The sequence below is a fragment of the Cyprinodon tularosa genome, unplaced genomic scaffold (genome assembly GCF_016077235.1).
Source record: "Cyprinodon tularosa strain WSP-4 unplaced genomic scaffold, ASM1607723v1 ctg114, whole genome shotgun sequence".
Taxonomy (NCBI): domain Eukaryota; kingdom Metazoa; phylum Chordata; class Actinopteri; order Cyprinodontiformes; family Cyprinodontidae; genus Cyprinodon; species Cyprinodon tularosa.
The window spans coordinates 742,851-766,120 of NW_024037937.1; the positions used below are offsets into that span (position 1 = coordinate 742,851).

The 23,270-nt window shown below is 39.2% G+C and overlaps 1 protein-coding gene across 1 annotated transcript in view; it reads right to left on the reverse strand.

Annotated features, from left to right (window-relative positions):
- LOC119795838 (LIM domain containing preferred translocation partner in lipoma) overlaps nt 1-23,270 on the reverse strand; it is a 193,923-nt gene that overhangs the window by 157,681 nt on the left and 12,972 nt on the right. The window contains exon 2 of the mRNA XM_038304070.1: nt 20,847-21,040. Coding sequence (XP_038159998.1) covers nt 20,847-21,036 — 190 coding nt within the window. The 5' untranslated portion in view covers nt 21,037-21,040. The remainder of the gene's footprint in view (nt 1-20,846; nt 21,041-23,270) is intronic.

The following is a 23,270-nucleotide window of genomic DNA, read 5'->3' on the forward strand; positions in this document are numbered from 1 at the left end:
ACATACATTCAAAAACAATGTTATGATTTCCAGTTTTTGCAATGTTTACTTATTATTACATTTGTCAATTTCAGTTACTAACAGCTAATTTTTTGTGTCTTTAATGTTGGGCAGTTTTAAAGCGCAACTGTACAATTCTCGCTGCAAGTTTTGACTTGATAATTTTTGTACAAAAAAAAAAATTTAAATGTACTTGGAAAAGTAATTAGTACGCAAGTATTTTTTATGTATTTTAGTCTTTAAATCACCAGAACTTGCTCTTAAAGTCTGTCTGAATGCATCATTCTTGCACAATAAATCATTTAAGATCCATCAATTACTCTGTATTTGAGTATCCTTTTTACTAAATATTTTTTTATTCCTGAGTGATTTCCTGGACTACTACTAGACCCAGGTTTAGAGGAGTCTGTCCTTTTTTATTGCATCCCTTATCTTCTCAGACTGCTGGAGGTTTCTTGCTGTTAAAGGGGAGTTTTCCCTCCACTGTTTCTTTTTAAGCAATCAGTCTGATTTCATCATACTGAATAGCATGTGTTATAATTTAGCGCATTATAAATAATTTGAATTGTGTTGTGTTGCACACTGGTGGTGCTTTGTGTATCACTTGTTGACTGTTGGGCAGGAAGGATCCTATTTACTGTTCTGGTCTAAGAAATGTGGGTCTCAACATAGACAGAGAGAATACTGCAAGATAAACTCCATAAATTGGTCAAAACATTAAACCAAGTTTTTGTTCTGCTTATGCATGTTGATGGTTTTAGATACTGAAAAGAAGTGGGAATAAAGTCAGACCAATATTCTCAGTTTGAAGAGAAATTCCTCTGACTACACGTCATCTTTTTTTCCTCTGTGTTTTACTACTTCTCTTTTCCAGGAGGAAATTCCTGAGCTGCCTTTTGCCTCATCAATACAAAAAGAGATCTTTTTTTTCCCTCCTGTCTGCTGAAAACGCCACACATCTGCAATGTTTTTTCTCTCTAAACGATCGAAAAGGTTAATGTTACAAAACTCAATCAGCTAACCTTCTTTCAAGAATCGCAAGAGCCTTTTATTTCCCACCGCAGACATCAGCTGCTGTGTTTTTACCAAAAACAAACACTTCCATACCCGAGCCAGCACCACCCGGAAAATAAAAAAATCTGCTCTTTTACGTCACCCAATATTCCTACTTGTAATAAATCAAAAACCTAACAGAGCTGGGAGCGGGCAGGCTCCCCCCCCGTGCTGCGGGTTAGCGCCCGCGCTAATGCTGTGGTGCTTTTAGAGCGGCGTGCAGCAGGCTGGCGGAGAGCGGCTCCTGTGCTGTGAATGAAACCGACTCCATTTGTGACAATTGGGAGATGAAAGCTCCAAGTGAGCGCTAATGAGAGAAGCAGCAGGAACACCTCCTTAATACGACAACTTCCCCTCCCTTTATTGAGCAATTACTTTTAAGTAGCTGCTTTGTGAACCAGGAATCCTAATCAGTGATTAACGCTATTGGAGGGGCCGTAAGAGGTGTAATTGGTTATGGGGCCAACCGGTGTTGTTAAGCAGATGATAAGAGCAGAGCGATGGGTCCAGCTGTGATGCTGGCACTAATATTAGATGTTGTTTTTCATATTAATTATTTTTATGATGATTTCCGTTACCAAATATGAACAACAGCAGGTAAGTATGTTTCCTACTTGAATAAAATGTCTTAAATGTTCCCGTTAGACTAAAAGAAAAGCTCTGGTTGTCAGATTACAGTGAAAGACTGAGAAGCAAAGCTCATAGGCCACATAAAAGTCTTTTTTTACATATTTCTAAGTAGTTTGGGGATCATTTTTATCTGTTGGAGAGGAAGATTATACATTGAAGGTTAAGCATATGTTAGCAGATTTACATATGTAGAATATTATCAGGGAGATGTATGCGTGTGTGTTTTAGCGACGGCCATCTGGCTCGAGAGGACTTAGGACAGAGCCGGGTGCATAACATGTAGAGCCTTCTCACACAGAGAGTCCAACGTTACACAGAAAGTAAGAGGCTGTGAGCCGAAGAAACCTAAAATACAGGGAGAGGGTGTTTTTGGCTGCACACGGTGGAAATTATCTCCAAAAACCTGAGCTTGATTTACGGCTGAAAGCTGGAGTCGCCGCCGTCTGTCAGCCTCTGCATGGTGGCGAGGGGAGCCACAGAGTAAAATAAAAAAAAAACCTGAGGAGGAGGGGGGTGTTAGTCCACATGTGGAGCTGAACTTAAAGTCTAGAGATTCCTGAGAAGGAAGCAACTGGATTTGTTTTTAGGTCTGCGAAGACATCTTATCCAGGAGGAATCCTCGGCTCTAACCAGCGGGTGGAGAGTCTCTGGAATTCAACCCTATGTGGGGTCTTCAGCACCTCCAGGGTCACTGGGTTCATATACATATCAATGCCTGTCCCCTACAAACTATGCACGTCTGCAGCTCATACTCCCAAGGTCAGCAAAAAAAACACATTACCAAACTATAGTAGAAGAGGGGAAGTCATAAAAGTTAAAGGAAGGTTCTCTTTACATTTTGATTTGATAGAAATCCCAGAGGCTAAAGCTAACGGCCAGAAGTAGCAGACCCTACAGGAAGATATCCACTTTTAACAAACTTTACAGCCTTTGGATTAAATGTTAAACTTTTGCTTTTAAAGAAAACCAATCATGAATGCACTTCTCCTTTGATTTTCCTTTGTGAAACTGAGAGTGGAACATAAAAACCGTTCTTAATAAGAAAAGCTGATATGAAACCATATAACTTATAAAATGTTAAACATTTTTACGATTCTGAATGTTTTTATTTAATTTTCTCTTTTTTTTTTTCTCCCAGCAAGCACCCAAAAGATGCATATTTTCAGTATAATGAGCCATTGGGTCTTCAGTTGTCGAAATGAAATTATAATTAGGCTGTTAGGGCAGCTCAACGGCTGTGGGAATTCTCTTTTTTTGAAGATATCTACCTGCTTTTTTACACGAGGTAGCAAACGCTAAACTTTAAATTGATGATCAGAGTTTTTGGGGTTTTTTTCTACCCAATAAGACCCAGCATTTTGGCTCAATACAACATCGATCAGATATTCTGCATAATAAAAGAAAGGAGGAGATGATGGAGCAGTGAAGAGTCCTAATTCCAAACCAAATCTTTTACGCTCAAATAAAAAAACATGTAAGATTGATGGAGGTTTCTGCTGTGCCCTGCCAGCCAAGCGTTCTCGATCAAGCGCAAACAGAACAAACAGTCTGTTAACATAAAATTGCTGTTCCCGTCTTCCCAAAAGAAGAAAATTAAAAACAATCCACTGGACTTTGTTTTCGTTGAGTTTGAGGTTTGTTGAAACCTCGAACTCCTTTAATTTTGAATCGAAAAAGCTTTGAATTAAAAAGGCATCTTGGATGGGAAGCCAAACGTCTTCAAACTTGGAAACAACGTCCAGATCGTGTTTAATTTTCTTATTCTTTTTTTTTAAATAAGAGTCTGACAAAATGACCCCCTAACCCCCCATCGCCATACGGGCCTCCTAAAACCGGGCATACACTGTGCGATATTTACATCGTTGCAAGCATCTACAGCTCAAACTGACGAAACCGCAGGTTTTAAAAGTTCACAGCTCACGATGTAGGTTCTCACGCAGTCGCTCTGATGTGACCTTATGACGGCCGACTGAATTTCAAACATGTTCGATTTTCTCCCGACGTTACAATTCCTAATCGGGAGGTGGTCGTGAGAGGCTGATCGCCATTCGTTACCCCCTGTATACTGCATGACGCACGACGCAGAAAATCGGCCTTAAAGGGGCGAAAAAAATCGTACAGTGTAAGTCCAGCTTAAAATTTTTTAGCTGCTTTACAAAGTCAAACAGAAAATGAACCAGGGTTCCTACAGAATAAGGCAAGTTAAATTCAAGACTTTTAAAGACTTTTTAATGCCACTTGAAATAGAAATTTAAGACCAAATTCACAAGAAACACAAGAAAAACCCGCTTGCGACAACTTAACCCAGAGGTTTATTTTAACATAAACCACTGCACTAATGTTTCAATTTTGAAAAGCTACCCATACAGGAAGAAAGCTAAAAATACACAGATGACAGATATATTTTAACAATTATTTAACTGAATTCACAAACTTTGTTTTAGCAGGGAACAAAACAAATCAGTTTTAAAGCAACAACATAACCAGTGCTGAGTCTTTTTTGCAGCTATTTTTCTTTGTATCGTTTTCTTAGTATGTTTGATTTGGTGATGAGTGGAGGCGTTGCAGAGACAAGGGTGGAACAAAACTGAGAAATACCGGCTGTTTATCTGTAACTCGATTTTGACGATTTGTGTTTCGTGCTTCGCATGTGACTCCACTGCCTTAATTCCCATCGTTCCGAGCTTGAATGACTTCTTGCCTAAAATCCACTGTGCCTCATGTATGTTCCCTGGTTTTAGCCATGGAGAAAACTCTTGGCTGGAGCCAATTTTCATTACATTTACACTTGCTCATATTTTCCAGACACAAAGTTAATGGCGCATCTCCCAAATGTCCCGACCGCAACAACGCTTTTATTGGTTCCGCTATCAGGACGGAACCAATAATTGCGAGCAAAATTGTCAATTTTAACATTTTATTTAGATTACAAAAATAAATTGTAATAAAAATAATCGTATTTATGATGTTTTAAAAAATAAGACATACGAAAGGCTGATTTAAGACATTTTAATACCAATTAAGGCCTTAGTTTTATTTTGAAGAATTCAATGCCTTTTAAGACTTTTAAGGACCCGCGGGAACCCTGATGAACAGTATACTTGGCAAGGCAGACTGCTACAACACAAGCTGAATTAAACTGATCCTGAATTATCCCATTGAGGAACCAGAAAGGTGCAGCCCCTTCAACGCAACCCGGATAAACTCATTTAAGCACTTGGTGTCCGTCCACATGTTTTATCCCCGCATCCTGAACCCAAACGAGCTGTGGCAGAGGTGGAGAGCACATCGTTTTGACATAATTATGGACTAGTTTCGTTCCTTCTTCCGCTGAAGAAGCACAGCTGAACCCAGGTCTAAATTAGTATGATATGTATAGAAGAATGATTTAAGACTCTGATGGTTTAGAGATACTAAAGAGGGATGAGAAGTCTTTGGAGTTAAATGTGTTTCAAATGTCAAAGTCAGAAAAATTTGCTTCTCATTGAACCACCGCAGGAAGAGAAACTGAGATCAGAAACAACAGATTATCTTTGTCACATAAAAGTTGAGAGACTAATATTGAGAGAAGGGTTCAAAGCTACAGGCGTTCTTATCTGAGGTCCCAAACAATAAATTGCCTTCACATTCACTGAAATGTGCGGTCGGTGAGGTTTTCTAATGAGTCAAAGAGATTTTCATCAAAGGTGGGAAGGAAGGCTTTGTTGTCTTTTCTTCTAAACAAGTCTGAGAGAGAGTAAATGAAGCCAGTCAAATGTCACTGCAAACAGCCGCTGCTGCGCACACTCAGCTAGTTTCAGAACATGACACCTCTCAGTCTATGCCATGACGGGAATCCTCTACAGCAGAAGCAGGTATTCTCTGCTTCAGCTTTTCCCCTGGGTATTTCAGGTTTCCTGCTCCATTATAAGAGGAGGACATATCCAAGTTGATCTTTAATTTTAAGAAACTTTCTAGTTTCTCTCTCTCATTCCTCTCTGCTTTCTGTAAATATTTAAAAAATGCACCGAACTGAACCCCATTATTTTTCTCAGTGTTGCTTAATACGTCTGTATTTAAATTAAATAATTAGAAGCAATCATGAAAGTTTAATACCAAAGAAAAAATTATGCCAAAGTTGCAGTGAGAAAGATTTCCTGGCTTTAAAATGCTGCATCATAACTGGGCTGAAACAGAGCTGAGTTCAGTCCATATCCTACTTTCTGGTCCACAATAATAAGTCTAGTCTTTGTGAGAAAGCTGATGTGTTATCGATCATCACTTTAAAAAGTACAGCTGTTTTTCACCAGGGTCTGTCCCCATTTGAGGGTTTGGTCAATCTAATGGTCTTATCTGCCATGTTTGCAATGACGATCTTCATTTCAATGGAAGGACGTGATGAAAGGACGGTCTGCAGGCATGCACAGAAATGATGACCACTATAGAAATCAGGACTACACACTTTGCATCTCTTCTTTTAAATCCCTACAGCAGTTTTAACTCTAACTTTATGAGACAGCTGCTGTTAAAGCACTCTACTGATAAAGTGACCAGAGAGAAGTTACCTCCTACTGTAAGACTAAGCTAATTCCTATTCACTTTGCTTCCATAGCTGTGATGGAGATTGCACATCCAGACCATCCAGACGAACCTTGGCTTGCAATTTGACAGGAAATCATAAGACTGACAGAAAGAGAAAGATGGTGAGAAAAATTAAAAGATGGAGATAAAGTCTGGACATAAATCGGATAAAAAAAAAAAAAGAGAAATCTTGATGTCTGGCGAGCATATTGAAACGTGCAGCTTTGCATTTACTGCTAGGCTTGTTTATGCAGGGCAGTGAATGGATTTCTGGCACATACTCTACAAATACTAAATAAAAAAAAACAAAGACTGAAGTGCACATTGAAAATCCTGCATCCTATATCACTGTCATGAAAGGCCAGACCCAAGCGGTGTGTCTGGGCCGTTAGGGTTGGTAGATCTGCTCCTTTTTGAGCTAGAAAGGTGGGCTCCCCTCAGAACCAAGGCAGTTCAAAAATCCACAGCAGTGGTGAAAACTCAAAGAACATCTTTCACAGTTTTACCAGATTTCACAATTATTTGCTCACTTTAAAAAAAAAAAAGCATCTGAAGTAACCTTTAAGGGCAATAAAGACGCTGATGCAGGATGTGAGGGAAAAAGTGTGAAAAATTAACAAGAACCGAAGCTGAAGAGTGAAATATTTTATTCTAGAAATATCAAACTTCAAAACAAAAGGCTACAGACCAAAAGCAAAATATATATTTTTTTTAAATCATAACGCAGAAGAGGAAAAAAAAAAAACACAATTTAAGATTTACGCTCAGTTTTACCCAAACTGCAGAAACAATACATGAAAGTTGAGTTACAGTGTACTTTGCTCTACTTAGAGAAAAAGCTTGCTTTGTCTGAGCTGAGCGCATGAGCCTGTGGTATCTTTGGGGAGACTGATCCACTCAATGGTGGATTTCCTGTAAATTCTCCTGGTGACACCCATGAGGGACTCTGACATAACAACCGGTAGTCAGTTTGCCCCTGGCCACTCAAGCAGGGAGGAATAAAAACAGCTTATGCACATGTTTGAACCGCTCTTAGCAAACAATTAACATATTTTGTTTAAACTTACTGTTAAAGTTTACCTTTTCCCCCTCAAACTAAAAAAAAAACACTCAACGGATGTTTAACTTTCCTTTTGATTAGCCCCCAATTTCTTAGCGCCCTTGATAAACCAGACATTATGAAACTGTACTGAGAGTTACGTATTAGTCAGTAATTACAGGAGTGGGTTTTGGGTTTTTTCAAGTGATCCTATCAGCACAGGGTAGATGCCGATTGCACGAAGTGACATTTCCAGAGGAGCTACTGAAAAAATTAAAAAAATTTTATAACTTTTCGCACAGTTTCTTCATAACATATGAACTGAATTATGTTTAAAACAATAAAAAGGAAGGAATTGGAAGAGGCTTTGAACAAAATGTTCAAAAACTAGAAGCGCTTTTAATACTATTACTTAACACTATTATTCTAAATATTGAAAGCACAATGACAGGCTGTGTGAAAGATGTAAACATGACTAAGGGTGAAACTTGAAGGTAGTCAGATTGGGCAGAGCGTGAATTTCCAATATGCGTTCTAGTGTATCACTGCTCTCCTCCACAGATAAATCTCCAGTAAACATGATTAAATCTGGAAACGATAAAGAGACCCTCTATATTTCTATTTTGAATTGCTAAATTTAGGAATGAGGCTAATTTGATAGTATTATAATACATAAAAACAACTTTTTAATCATTAACCTAAGGTATAGCATATGCAAAGAGATATACTGATATAGGAGATGCTCTTCGTAACCATTCAAATGCAGGCTAAGTTATAGATTTTGGGTCAACCCACATAGTATCTTAAAGGAATAGTACACCCAAAACATGATTAGCCTTCATTTTCTACTCACCCCCATGCTGAACAACACTCTGGAGTACTTTTTTGATATCTCAAATGCATCTGGAGATCTGGGAGGCTTCTTGCTGTCTGCTGACATTCAAATAATGGAGGTCTATGGTGCCCGAGGCAGAAAGGTCCATAAAAGTCCACAAAAAACGTGTCAATATTCCTCCATACTGCTCGTCCAATGTAATCCAAGTGTCCTGAGTGGGTAGCATCCAGAATTTACTCGAAACGAAGTCATTTAGAACGTTTTAGAGCCTAAACAGTAGTGTATAGGATTTCCTAATAGCGCCCCCATGCGCGCTCACGATTCTACGGAAGCCGGCAGACCAAACCGGAAGAAAGTGCGCATTCAGCGTCTGCTCTGCCGATAATGCAAGCGTAGAAGAAGAAATGTGCTGTTTACCTGTGCAAAGAAAGAAACAACGAAAGAAAAATGTCTGAGGACTTCAGTGTTGAGGAAGAGCATGAGTTCTTTGCCGAGCTGAATGCGCTGGTTTGGTCTGCCGGCTTCCGTAGAATCGTGAGCGCGCATGGGGGCGCTATTAGGAAATCCTATACACTACTGTTTAGGCTCTAAAACGTTCTAAATGACTTCGTTTCGAGTAAATTATGGACGCTACCCACTCAGGACACTTGGATTACATTGGACGAGCAGTATGGAGGAATATTGACACGTTTTTGTGGACTTTTATGGACCTTTCTGTCTCGGGCGCCATAGACCTCCATTATTTGAATGTCAGCAGACAGCAAGAAGCCTCCCAGATCTCCAGATGCATTTGAGATATCAAAAAAGTACTCCAGAGTGTTGTTCAGCATGGGGGTGAGTAGAAAATGAAGGCTAATCATGTTTTGGGTGTACTATTCCTTTAAGGAGAACAACTTTGCATTTCTCTGACCGACCAGTCGGGGGCAGCAAAGGGCCAGACCTGCCACTAGACTGCAGCAAATTCCCTTCATCCGCAGATAAAGACCTGAATGGTAATAGGGCATTACTTAAAGGTATAGTGGAGGATTTCTGCAAATTTGTGAAAAGACCCGCCCTCTCCACTTTTAAAGAAAATGCACAACCCTATACCCACTCTCTGATTGGCTACCTTTCAGAAAATCCTGCCTCCTTAGGTAGTACCGTTTTCTTCCCTGTTACGGCTAGTATTCAGTAAAGTATCTGCTAGCTAATAGCTGTTCACTTGAAGCGTTTAAATTTGTTAAGTGATGTCATCATGAAATATACCAATTTAACACAGTTTTCATGTGTTCTGACAGCTGTAGGAAAATGCGCTAAAATGATTAACGATAAATTTAGAAATTTGTATGAAGCTAACATTAGTTTGACTGTTTATAGAGAGGAAAGTGAGGCATGAATGAACTCTCCTTTAAAGCTGAAGACAGACATTTACATTTATAATCAGTTTGTTGTTAAAGGGAGTGTAATCTACTTGGCTACTTAGCAAAAATAAAGCCTGCTTTTATTGATACATGTTCTTCCGAAGTCTAATGCTGCGTTCACACCGAAGGCGTCAAAAACGCTGAAACACAGAAATCTGGACGCTGTGCAAGATGCTGGATCAAACTGTGCTCAAGTTGCTTTTATGCTCTGGTTGCTTGGCGTTCTGCTTGTTTACCTGTTGTCACTAGCCGATCCGTACTGGAAGCACGATCCGTACCATCATCTCATGCGCAATTAGATATACATCCGGGTCGAGCTTGATTTTTTTTTTTTTGTAAAAAAGACCTAAATTACATTTTTCCCTCCCCAAAAATCGTAGGCGTATTAAACTATATGTTAAAGGTTAATAATGTATTTATTGAGAAAATAAATAGCTAACGGTTTCGGCTTTGGATTTAAACATAAATCTAGACTTTTTGATTTGTCTGTTTTCCTTTTGTGTTAACCTTATTGTATATAGTGTGTAACCTGAGGAAAGAAACAACTAAAATGCAGATAAACACTACCCTGAGCATGTGTGATGATGACGTCAGAGAAGCAGTTTGAGAGCGAAAATGTAAAAAGCATCTAAATCGTCTCAGAAAACTCATTAAACTTTTTTTAAAGATGTGCATTAGTATTATTTAGTGAGATAAGGATAGAAATAAGTAATTTTACAACCAAAATTATTATTTATGGAAACCCAGATGTATGCACAGATGAGCTGATGGTACGGATCGTTTAGTGACAATCTGCTCTTTTCTGTAGCTTTAAGCTACAGAGCAACTTGGCTTTATTTACCATATGAGTTAGAAAACAGTTTTAACACATTTTATCAGCAAGAAGGTCCACCTCCAAGCATCCTCGTTGTGCTTCAACATTGTGCATCTAAGAAACATTATACTATATATATATATATACATATATATATATATACACAATATATATAAACTATACATATATATTGTTCTGAATTATCTTCAGTATTAAATTGAATTTTTACCACAACAGTTTTTATGACCGTAGATTATTTTAAGTTCTTTTCAATCAGTTAGATTTTTTTTAAATTGCTAGGGGGCCCAGGCTGCAGAGAATTAAAACAAATCATCACCAATCTTCACATATGTCTTCCAGCTGTAGGATAAACCTAAACCCTAATATTTGATCTGATGTAAGAAATTTTAAGTAAAGGGTCACTGTCTGAGACTCTGTGCGCTCCTGCTGGGCTTTAATCAGAGCAAGTATGTCCCTTAAAGAAAATCTAACCTTGCTCTTTCTGAGCCACCCCTCCTGTCCCAGCTTCTTTGTCCCCACAACAAACATGGCCTCTGACTGCTCATTCCAGCCCCAATGCAGGCCCCTGCCAGACAAAAGACACATTCAGCCCCTCTGCTAAATTGACTTGTCCCTAATTTTTATGCTAATCCTTAATTTTTGTCAGACAGTTTCCCCCACTATGGCATAAAAGAATTAACAAATAAAAATGAGGAGAGTCTGATAATCTGCTGATAAAGATGTCTTATCCTTTGAAAAGAACAGAAGTCTGCAGACGGCTTTATTGCTCCTGTTAACATGTTCAAAATGCTGATACTGATCTAGATCGTAATTTTTAACATTAAATACTCATGTTCTAACATACAATGGATGCAGATTTTAAGGGGGTGCATCACCCAAAACCAAATTACAAACAAATGTTTATGTACTCCCTAAGCTGCACCCCCTCCACTGATATTTAATCTAACAAAAAAGACCTGGAAAATGTATGTTTGGCCATTTTAAGAGAGAAAAAACTAAGAGTTATTTATCATATTTCTGGTGGATAAGTTAAAAAAGTAGTATAGAGATGTATCTGATTTTATAAAAAAGAAAATTAAGAGAAGTACCTCAGTTTTATAAGAATGCAAGGTATTGTTTTAAACCGCATTGATCCTAGGCAGGTCAGGAAGTAAAGAAACGGGGCATATTGTTCTTGCCGGTTAATACCAGTAAAAAACAGGTGCTCTTATTTTATTAGAGTATCTGGGAAACTAAGTCTTCCTTTCTGGTCCAGCAGTGGTCTGGCTTAAATCGTACTTGAAGGACAGGGACTTTTTGTGCACTGGAAATATCAAAATCTACATAAGTAATTTTTTCTTAAAATAAATGCATTTGATCTTGGATTGAGGAGGTAAAAGAGACCTTTTGAAAATGGAACAAGACATTTTTCACTTAAAATAAGAAAACACAATTGCATTGTCTTATTTCAAGTGCATATTATCTAATTATCATTTTTTAAGAATAAAAACACTCATTCCATTGGCAAACTATCTCATTTGCCTACTGAAATTAAGGGTAAAGACAGTTAATTTAAGACATTTTTTACTTATTTCTAGATCTTTTTCCAGTGTAACTTTCTGAACTTAAATCAGAAATGACAAAGATCAACTGTGGTGTTCCCCAAGGGTCCATTATAGGGCCACTATTGTTCAATATCTACAAGCTTCCCCTAATTTAGACCTTCATAAACAAAAACATGCGTTACCATAACTATGCAGAGGGCACAGAGCTGTACATTACAATGTCACCCATCCAAGCCCTTGGTAAATGCATGGAAGAAATCAATGAATGGACACGGGGGAAAAAAGGGGGGGGGGAAATAACTAGTGTTTAAAAGTTAGCGTACAGCTTCGGTTAATCCAGCTAATGATGGACTCAGACCTGAACCTCCAGGGTAACATAAAGTGAGTAACAAAGTCAACCTTCAATCACCTAAAGAACATTTCCAGGATTAAAGGACTAATGTCTCCTCGGGATCTTAATGAACTAATTCATGCATTCATCTTTAGAAGAATTGATTACTATAAAAGAGTCCTCAAAGGTTTCACTAAAAAAATCCATCCAGATCCAGGATGCTGCTGCCTGCATCCACACTAAAAATAAGAAAGTGGAGTGCATCAACCCACATCAGCCTAACTCACCGTCTCTAGGAGAATAGACTTTATAAAACTTCTGTTAAACTATAAATCACTGAATGGATTAGCTCCAAAATACATTTCAGAACTATTGTCAGTGGAAACTGTTTAAATAGGGATGGGTAATTCCAGTCCTCGAGGATCGGTGTCCTGAATTAAATCCTCAATATGCAAGTTCTCCAGCCGTGGTAATCATCTAGTTCTAGGATTCTGGTGTGTTGGAGCATGGACATCTCTGAAAGTTAAAAGTATTATCTTACATTAGGGCTGCAACTAACGATTATTTTAAAAATCGATGAATCGGCCGATTATTTTTTCGATTAATCGATGAATCGGACAAAAAATATTTTTTATATTAACCTCTTTATTCCAAAATAAACATTTTAGACAGAACAAACAAGCAGACAAGTACAGGTTGCTCATTAACTGTACTGGTGCAATATGAAAAATAAATGTTTGTGTTAAAACTACGCAAACTTACATGAGAAATGTAGCTGTACATCCACAAAATATAGGGTACTTTGTTTCATAAAGCGCAAAAAGAGACAGGCATTTTTGTTTTTAAAAGCCCCTCAGGGGTTCAAACAATAGGCCCCCCCCCCCCATTTCAACAAATGAGTTTTTTTTAGACTAGAAGAGTTCTGCCTTTTAAGACAGGAAAGTATAGCAGTTAAAGTTGCTACTTGAGAAAATACTGAACCATAGAGATAAAAATAGCCCTGTGATTCAAATTATAAATTTTATTTGGAATAAAAATGAGAGAACTAGGGGTGCTAAAAAACACATCCTCCAAAGACAGATATTTACATGGGAATGTGGCATTTAATTAATTGACATATTACTGATCTTGCTGGATTTTATTCTGCTTTACTTCCATAAATTGCAGGATCTTCTTTTCTTTATCTTTGCCAGAAGATTTAAACTTTAAAAGCCTTGCCCTCATAATTTGCAAGTTAATTTATTTATAAAGAAGATATAAACGCTGCTTAAGCTAATTCAAATGAAATTAAAAGTAAAATAAGTAGCCAACCTTATCACTGTCTGTAACCTACTAACACGATAAGGAAAGCATCAGATGAGCTACCTGAGAAACTAACGTTACGTTTCCCCACTTTAAAACCAAACAAACATGGTGGTTCCGTGCCATGTTCATTTGTTTTTACAAAAGTTGCATGTTACGACTTTTTCACTTTACTCAAAGCGCAGGCTATTTTAATTATTGTGATCAATTTGCGCCGTCAATCCCGGTGCATGCGCGCTTCATTTGCAGTCTGGACGCTGAGGGTAAACATCCTGCGGCTCTGACTGCAGCGCTGAGAGGGACTCCTGCGGCAGCGGGGGGAGGCGCCCCACAGCAGAGTTGGAACGATACATGCTTTCACGTAAGAGTCTCCAAAAGCCGCCAGTAACACCGTACAAAGTCGCCAGATTTGTCGCTAGTCGCTTTTTTGAAAAATAGTCGATGGAGGGGTCTGAAAAGTCGCTGAGTTGGCAACACTGCACCTGCAGCGCTGGCTCGCTGTGCTGTATTTTTTCTTCTTCCCCCGCTTCAGTAAAGTGGATGTGATGACGGCGGCGGCGGATGACGCATTAATCGCGCGACACAACTAATCGATGATGAAATTCATTGACAACGCTTTTAAAAGTCGATTTTTATCGATTTTATCGATTCATTGTTGCAGCCCTATCTTGCATCATTTGATGCTTCATGTTTGAAGCTGTTTTGCTACTTTTTGCTGTTGAGTTTGCTGTTCCTCTGTTTCTCTCTCTGCTCTCATCTCCTAATGAAATCCCACCATAAATGTTGACAGAAACAATAAGATCCTCCCTGACATCTTCTCACATCAGGACACATTTCTATCTCTCTCTGGAGGCGACTTCTCCTCTTAAGGTGTTGGACAGGCTCATCCTGCTGCAGGAAAAACAAGGCCAGGCTGCAAAATTCAAAGGCTATACAGTACATCAACTCTCCTTAGTTGGAAATACTAAAAGAAATATGAGGAGGGATCCTCATCTCTCTGTAATAACCTGAGGTGTCCCCTAGGAGGCACTGACCTTACTTTCACATCTACTGTGATAAAAAGAGGGTAAAACGCTGACTTCTGATCTCTCTCCTTACAACAGGGGTTTTAAAAGGATCCTTTAGCAACACTGTATGGACTTAATGTATGTATGTATGCATGAGAGCCTAGTTTTATTGAGCTAACCAGATGAGAAATATTACATAAGCATGGTCTGTGGTCATCGTTAAAGAAAATTCTGAACATCACAGTAAATATTTTCCCTGTTGTATTAGAAGCCCATCTTTCTGTTAGCTGGCCTTACTAAACCTGACCTGAAACTAGTGATCAGAGCTGGTTTATGAAGAGTGTTTGATTTTTAAAAAGGTTGGATGAATTAGTCGGGACAATGAGGAAATGTTTACCAGGAGCTCAATCAACACAGGCAGGGGAACCGGACATGAAAACAAGGACCCTGCTGCAGCCTCTAACGGCGCCACAAAGTCAAAATACTGCAACCTCAGAATTAACGTGTCGAAAAGCTCAGGAACCGTCTCCCAACACAACCCTGTCTCCTAAAGGAAACCCGGTCTGGAGCATCAAGCCTGCTGATGAGGAGTTTGCATAAGTGACCTTTCAACCAGGAAGAAAATGTATAAAAATCTGTTCAGCTACACTAATGTACCTTTACTAGATTGTATTCCTTAAAACGATTCAGGCGATCTGTTTCCAGCTTGTAGAACTAAATCATCTGAGAAGCATTTTGAACAGAAGAATATATTTTTTTCACGGGGTTTAATTACCCTTTCTGATTAATAACATATTTTATATTAATAATGTATTGCTGAATTGATTGCACATTTTTAAAGTTGCTTTTTTTAGTAACATTTAATCAATTTTTAATTTAATGTGACGTTTAATAATTTAATTCTGAATTTAACAATTTAATGGTATAGTTGGTTATTAGATAATTATACAATATTTTAAACAGGTATTAAAAATGTTTGTAGTTTTTTTGCACTGCAGCCTTGCAGCATGGAGGTTCTGGGTTCGATTCCCAGCCTGGGGTCTTTCTGCATGGAGTTTGCATGTTCTCCCTGAGGATGCGTGGGTTCTCTCTGGGTACTAAAGGCTGATTTATACTCAGAAACCAGGTTGTCTGCGTGTGTCGCAGTTAACGCAGATATGCCCCGCCCCTTCCGCAGACACTCTGCTGCACCTCTCTGCGCCTCTGATTGGTCAAATCTTCATCCGCTCTATACTATGTTTTGTTTGTATGACTGCCATAGTGGAAAACAACTCGTGAAGATAGACCAGCTAGAAGAGTGAGGTGTGCAAGAACGCTGGGACCCTTTTCCACCTGGATCCCCGCTCTTTTTCGCCCTCATGTCCCTCCATTGTCACACAAAATTGCCCCCACTTCCTCACCCCCTCGGCTCTATCTAGACCCACAGCTAGTTAGTGATTGTCCCTCTTGTGTTGTGGCGTGGAATAACATAGCGCAGACCACGCTTTAAAATTCGGCATAAATCAAAAATATCTGCGACAACCTCACTGCGACACACTGCTGTTGGAGGATAAACAGCCCTTAAGGCTTCCTCCCACAGTCCAAAACATGACTGTTCTGTTAATTGGTTCTCTAAATTGCCCTTGTGTGTGTGTGTGTGTGGTTGTTTGTCTTTCTGTGTCTATGTGTTGCCCTGGGATGCACTGGGCTTCCTTTAGGGTGTACCCTGCCTCTCCAAAGATAGGCACCGGCCCCACAGTGACCTGAGAAGATAAGTAAATGTTAAATCTTTGGTAGCCTCTGCTCTCGGGGAAATATAGGTGACATTTCTATAGAATTATCAAAGGTTTGTACAGTTTTTTTGCTTTTCAGTTTATCTACAACTCTGTTTAAAGTCTCCACAATGAGACGCATTATTTGTCCTTCAAGCAAAAAGCAGCCTTGTTATTCTCAAAGTTCTAAGAAAACTATAAGGCCACTTATGAGAGAAGGAATTTCAATGAGTTTGTTTTCAAGGATTGTTTCCAGGTATACCTGCTATGAACAAAGCATCTTCATACAGACGGAAACAGAATTAAAAGAAAAGTAAACAAGACAGAGAATAGTTTAAGTATAACAGGAGTTTAGGGAGCAGAAAACAAATAGGTCTGTATTTATTTCATAGCTCTTTCATTTCCAGGGCCTACGTGAAGCACCTCATATCACCTTGTTTGTTTCCCTCCTCGTTGAGCGGTGGGCAAACCTGAAAAAGCAGCCGTCTAAGAACAACCTTCACAAAGCCAACATCTGCAGCAGCAGAAGATCTGAACTCAAACCACAAACCTCCACTGGCAGCCATGTTTTCTGCCTCACAGTGTGATCGCTACACGCCCAATTTCATAACCGTTTCCCCGTTTTGGAAATCTAGGGCTCTCAAGGGGGGTTTGAGGGTAGACGTTTAGATAATGCTGGTGTTACGACACACCATCTAGACAGGAAGGTGGAAGCTACACGGCTGTGTACCATCAGCTGGTCTCGCCGTTAGAACATTTTGGACGCTGGAGACTTCACAACGAATTCAGAAAAAGGTTTGATGGTTACTTGAAAACAGCAGAAACAGGTTCGACGGAGCGCTGCAGTTTTTTTTTTAAACGCATGCAGGGGACACCATCGGCTTTGAAAACATGTATTCTCCTCATACTTTTCGTCATTTGCAACCTGCTTCCTGCTTTTTACCGTACTCTTATTTAAATAAAATATTTTTGATACAATTTGCATAAATCGTCCCTAAGTTGTTCCTCTTTGAGAAAAAAAAATCCCTCCTTGCCTTTAAAAAAAAAACCTAACCAAACAGTTTGTATTTATATTCTTTAACTGGCTTTTCTAAAATAACCTCTTTTATTTCTTTATATTCTATATTTAAAAAAAGGACTTAACTGAAACTTAATTACGCTATGCAGAGAGTTGCTATAAAAAAATATAATACAAAGCGCAAACATATTAACTTCAGATTTCAACCTTACACACAAACACCTTTACTCACTAAATTGCAATTATTGTGTAGAAACTAAGACCAAAGCTGTTTTTTTTCTTTATGCTAAATAAACCATCGTGTCTCTGGGGATGTAAAAAAGCACTCAACACAAGGCTTCCTGAACTCACACATGACTGCTAACCACAGCACTTGCACTGTTTATTCAGTATTATTCATGCAGCCCCCCCCTTCTCTTCCCACATCTAAGATGTCAGCACTGTAAGCTGCTCAGAGAGCCTCATTCTCACAAGTGTTCTTAATTTAACACCTTTAACTGAACCACATTTGATGATTGATGAATATCTGATCTTTGAGTTGGGGCACTGTCCCAGGCCTGCTCTGTCCTTTTCTTTAAGCTGACAGCTGGAGCTTCAACAGCAGCAGAGATAAGAATTCATAAGCATGAATGTTCCAATTAAACGTGAGGGAAACCTAAAGACTGGCTGATCACTGATCTCAAAGCTTGAAAGGTCTGGGATAACCGGAATACCTTTATGGGCAGAGCACAACACAAAAGTGTTAGTGAACTTTTTTCATGTAGCATCTATAGATGTTTGAGATCGGCCTGTTTTTCAGTGTAGCCCTTGTTTCTCTGACTGTGACTGGCTGGATGTGCTCTCTTCATCCTCTGACATGGGAGTTGGCTCGGAGCTCGTCTACCTGGCTGTGTGTTTCCTGGACGGGGCCGCCTTTAATAGTTGCCTTTTTTATGTCCGCTTCTGCCTCCTTTAACCCCAATCGGCCCCGGCGGATGGCAGCTCAAACTGCTGAAAGTTTCTTCCTGTTAAAAGGGAGTTTTTCCTCTCCACTGTCGCTACAAGCATGCTTAGTGTGTGGGATTGCCTTCGAGTCAATGAGTCGATGCAATCAACTGGTTTTCCTTAGACAGAAAACTTTGAATCAATTTGACTGTATGATCTGGTGAACTGTAAAGTGCCTTGAGATGACATGTTGTGAATTGGTGCTATAGAAATAAACTGAATTGAATTGAACCGGGGCCGCAGATTTAATTTAATTGAACGAATCAATGCTTTACCGATCAAAATGGGAAATCAAAAGTAATAACTCTTTTTTTCTTTGTTTCTTTATAACCAGTTGTTTTAGAAGTTGTCTCCTGTAGACAGGAAAGATTATCTGCCTTGCTGGAGAAACATCTTTCTGAAGACACGCTGTTGTTATTTTAACAATCCGAGGAAGAGGATGCTCGCTGCTGTCCATAATCTTCATTTTATGAAGAATTCATCATTGTGAAATCATCTCCAGAGGTACTAGAGGAGTTTGTAAAACAGAACCGGCCTTCTTTATCAGCTTGTTGAGCCTCTTTAAGGTATAGTGGAGGATTTCCATGAAATTTTGAAAAGATCTGCCCTGTCCTTTAGAAAAAAAAAATGCACATGTGCAACCCTGTACTTGCTCCTAAAAGGAAACGCCTATAAAACATGCACAAGCCCATTTCTCATCAGGGAGATGCAGGAACACGATAAGATGGTTGCTCAGTTGGATCTCATCTCACCCATATTTAAATATAAAAAAGTTTCCCCACAAATTAGACTACTGGTACATAAGAAATTCTAGTATATGTGTCTGTGCTTCAGTGGAATTTTTTACGCGTTTGTGGGGTAAATACGGATCTGTGGCCACCGTTTAACACCTAAAAAGGCAAATTACAAAATAAATAAACTTATCTTCCTGGGAAAATTACAATTTAGAGGTAGATAACTTCTACTAGCAGTGATGTTAAATAGATTTCTCCAAATACTGTGCCAAACTTTACCTGTCGAGTAGAAACTTTGCAAATGAGGCATCAGTGAAAAAGCCTTTCTCTTCTTCTCATACACTTTGTAGACAATTTTTCTCTTATGACCCTCGGTCATTTTCAAAGAAAGGCGAGCTTCAATGACTGTCTGAAACTGTAGCACACCACACATAAACACCTGAAACTGCGCAGAAAAAGATAGCTAACAGGACGAGCACGTAGAACGGCCTTACATAAGAATGATTGACAATTAGGAGGAACACTTATTTTGATGATCCACCCGAAAAAAGAAAATCTTTTAATTGAAAGCTGATTAACAGGTTTTTGGTCTACTGCAATCATTAGAATCAGCTGTGCTGAAGCAGGAAAACCTCTAAAACCTGCAGGAATGCGGCCCTCGAGGACCAACTTTGGGGATGCCTGATTTAAATGTTTAATACGAGTTAAACATCAACCAACAACAACATTCTAAATTTTAATACACAGACAAACGTTTACTGTGCATCTCCAGACCCATGTGTCATCCCTTCAGCTACTCTCCATCTCGCTCATAACTCATAAAGATATATAAAATGTTGACGGCAAAACTCTAATTTAACAAAATCAAACAGACCCAAACCCAAATATTCCACATTTGGTGTAATAATGAGTTTCACCGTTAGAGGAGCTTTGCTGAATTTTCTATTTTCTGTTTCAGATCTTATTTTAATAGTATATTTTAATAGCAATATAAAATAACAACAAATGAAACCAGCATCCTCTGGATACAGACATACCAGCTGCAGGTGTAGTAACCAGTAGTTCTGTCCTCAGCGCATAAAGGTGTAATTTATAATTGCAGAGTTGCAAAATGTATAATGATGTAGCCTAAAAATGGACGATTGCTGCTAAGTAACAACAAATGTAGTCATTTAGTAAAAAAATACGTTTGGATAACAGATGACTGATGGTGCAAAACTCCTACGTCAGTCAGGAGCATTGCAAAAATGTGTTCTTAGAGAAATAGAAAAATGGTGAATGTGACATTTTCTGCTAAATTTTAAGAACGGTTCTTGCATGAGGCCCACTGAGTCGATGCAATCCGCTGGTTTTCCTTAGATAGAAAACGTTTCACCTATCTGACTGTATGATCGGGTTGAGGTTTCTCTGTAAATTGCCTTGAGATGACATGGGTTGTGAATTGAAGCTAAACAAATAAAGTCAATTGAACTGAATTGGGGATCCTTTCTTTAACAGGGACAAGAAGCTGATCAGAGAATACAGAGCAGTCAATGGGAGGAAACCCCTGAATATTTTTTGTAAACCACTCAAAGTTTATTTATCTTTTAGATCTACATACAACAAAAGGTTTTGTCAACCTGAAAAAAACTAAAAGTATGAAGACCTCCTATAAAAACAAACCAAAGGGCCTGTTAATGTCAGACATGCAGGTTATGTGCAACCGACGAAACATGCACGGTCCGTCGTCAATCTTCACGTAGCCACAAGCACCTCAAACCTGATGGTCCAGCACTTGATTACACAACAAACTAGCTTTACTGGTGTGTTCTTTGTGTTAATACCTGCAGGATCAGACTGGGTGCCCTCTCCTATCTGTTTGAAAGGGTTGAATTTGGGTTTGGGTGCGACGACAGGGGCGAACTTCTTGGGGGCCTGCTGCTGAGAGATGGAGATGCTGGCGCTTCCCAAAGATGGAGTGGTCTCCATCCTGGCAGATATCTGTCCGCTCTGGTCATTTGGTGGGTTCCACATGGCTCTGAGGGGGAAAAAAAACACATATTATGAAATCATTCTGCAGAATCTATCTATAAAAAAGTGAAGTAAAATCACAAGAAGTGGAAGTAATTATTTTGTACATAATTTAGATCCCCTTGCCACCGCACTATTGTGAAAGATTTTAAAGCAACTGCCGTAAAATACGAAAAGGAGCGACCCGGGGTGCGCTTGACATGTAACAATGTGTCCGTTCTGATAAAGAACCTAAGCGGAGAAGGAAATCGCTTTGAACCCAGACTGTGATCCTCGTCTCTTTGCCTGCACACCATCAACAAATCAAAAGCGTGATATGCGAGACAAAGAGCTGTGAAAACAAAGTATTTTTTTAAAAACAGAAGGAGTATTGAAAAAAAAATGATGTAATGCATATGTAACCAAAAACATTTTTCGAGTGTTGACAGCTGTCAAAAAGAGAAGATAGGATCAGTGTGGGGGAAATGTAGATCATTCTGATATATAAACCATGAAGGAATTCAATTATCGTAGTATATCTGTGGGGTTTCTTTCCTCTCTGAATGTGGAAACTAATTAAAATCCATTTTAAAAAGTGCCAATCTGCCCCTCAACCTGAGAGCTAATAAATATGCTGACTCCATTTAGATAAGTTGCATCCTGTGTAAAACAGTTACAGTACAGACAACAGCATCAGAGATTAATACAACTTCCAGAGGCTGAGGACACAAACATCCAGTATTTCACCAGAACCTTCTGAAACCACTTGAAATATTTGAACTATTTATGTGTGGCGCTGTCTCTCCTGCTCTTTCTTTTTGTTTGTGTTTGTTGTTCTGATGTTTTTGGGTTTTTTTTTTTTTTTTTGCTCTTTATTATCCTCGCCGTGTCTGATGCAGGGTTGGCATTCTTTCTCAGGAGCGCGGCAGACGAGCCCACGCGCAATCATCCTTTAATACCTGCTCAAATCCCCCCGCTCCCCCTTAGTTATGATTTCTTTCCTTCTGCTCTGTGTATGCTACACTACCCACCTGTCTTTTCAATTCCAATTCTGCAATTTCTCAATAAAACGATGACAACAGAAAAAAAACGTGGATTAAAGCTTAATCCCTTGGGGTGAGGGTCTTACGGTGTAATAATTGATCTGAAAAAAACCACAAGGAAGAATGCCACGAATGCTTTCAGTCGGTCAGAGCTCTTATTTATGGGAAAAATTGTCTGAAGACAAAAATCGGGTGAATTTCAATCTGACTGGCTGCCATTTCTGACAGTTAGCATGGAAAGGATGAAATCAGCACCCAGCAGGCTGCATCACACACTCTTCAACCTCTGTAAGTTTTCACTTCTTTCAGGTCGTTAAAACGTTTATATGATTTCAGGGGAACAGCAGGGCTTTAAAGGGTAACTCACCCCAAGTGAAAAAATAGCCCCGCCCCCAAACCAGTTCTGAAAATGTAAGTAGAAAGAGGCCCTGAGGAGTAGGGTTACGATTAGGGACAAGCGTTTGGGGGATTTAGTGGTGTGGGTGTGGTCTGGACCAGAGAAAGGGGCAGCTAGCTTAACTAAGCCTAGCTTAGCCTTATTGAAGAATGAAGAGTGAGCAGAGGACGTTGGCAGTAACGTCGTAAAAACATCTCCAAAGGTGGAGGATTTTTTTGCAAGATTGCAGCCTCTACTTCCTGCCATACATGATGAAGTAACGTGGACAACATCGTAGGACGCGGATACGCCTTGCTGTGCTTGATTAATTAGCTTCAAACCAAATAGAAACAGCACAAATGCACATTTCCTTTTTTCAAACTTAAAAGTTGCTTAAAATTTTGATTTCAGTTAAATAAAAACAACTATTAAGACACACCAACCTCCCAAATGCAGGTGGGTTTCAGCACTCTCGGGTTGCAAAGTTAATCCCAGTGGGTCATTTTGGGGGCCTTAAAATAATAAATTGAAATGGGATGGTATAATATCACAATTTCCATGAGCGCCGCCTGCATACAGTGTTTGCTCATTGGTTCATTCATGACAGACGCCACTTTAGACAAGCGGTCCCTTTGGAGAATAGTTTGTGAAGCGGTGGGGGCAGTAATGTCACAGAATATTTATGGTGTCAGACAATTTGGAGAGCAGATAAAAAGTAAAGCTGAAGATGAAACAACGGAAAGGAAGGACATTTGACAAAAAGTGGAAGAGAGCAGGTTGACAATGGTGGTATAAAACACCTAGAAGAGAAGGTAATGAACTGCACGGTTTCTCTGAGA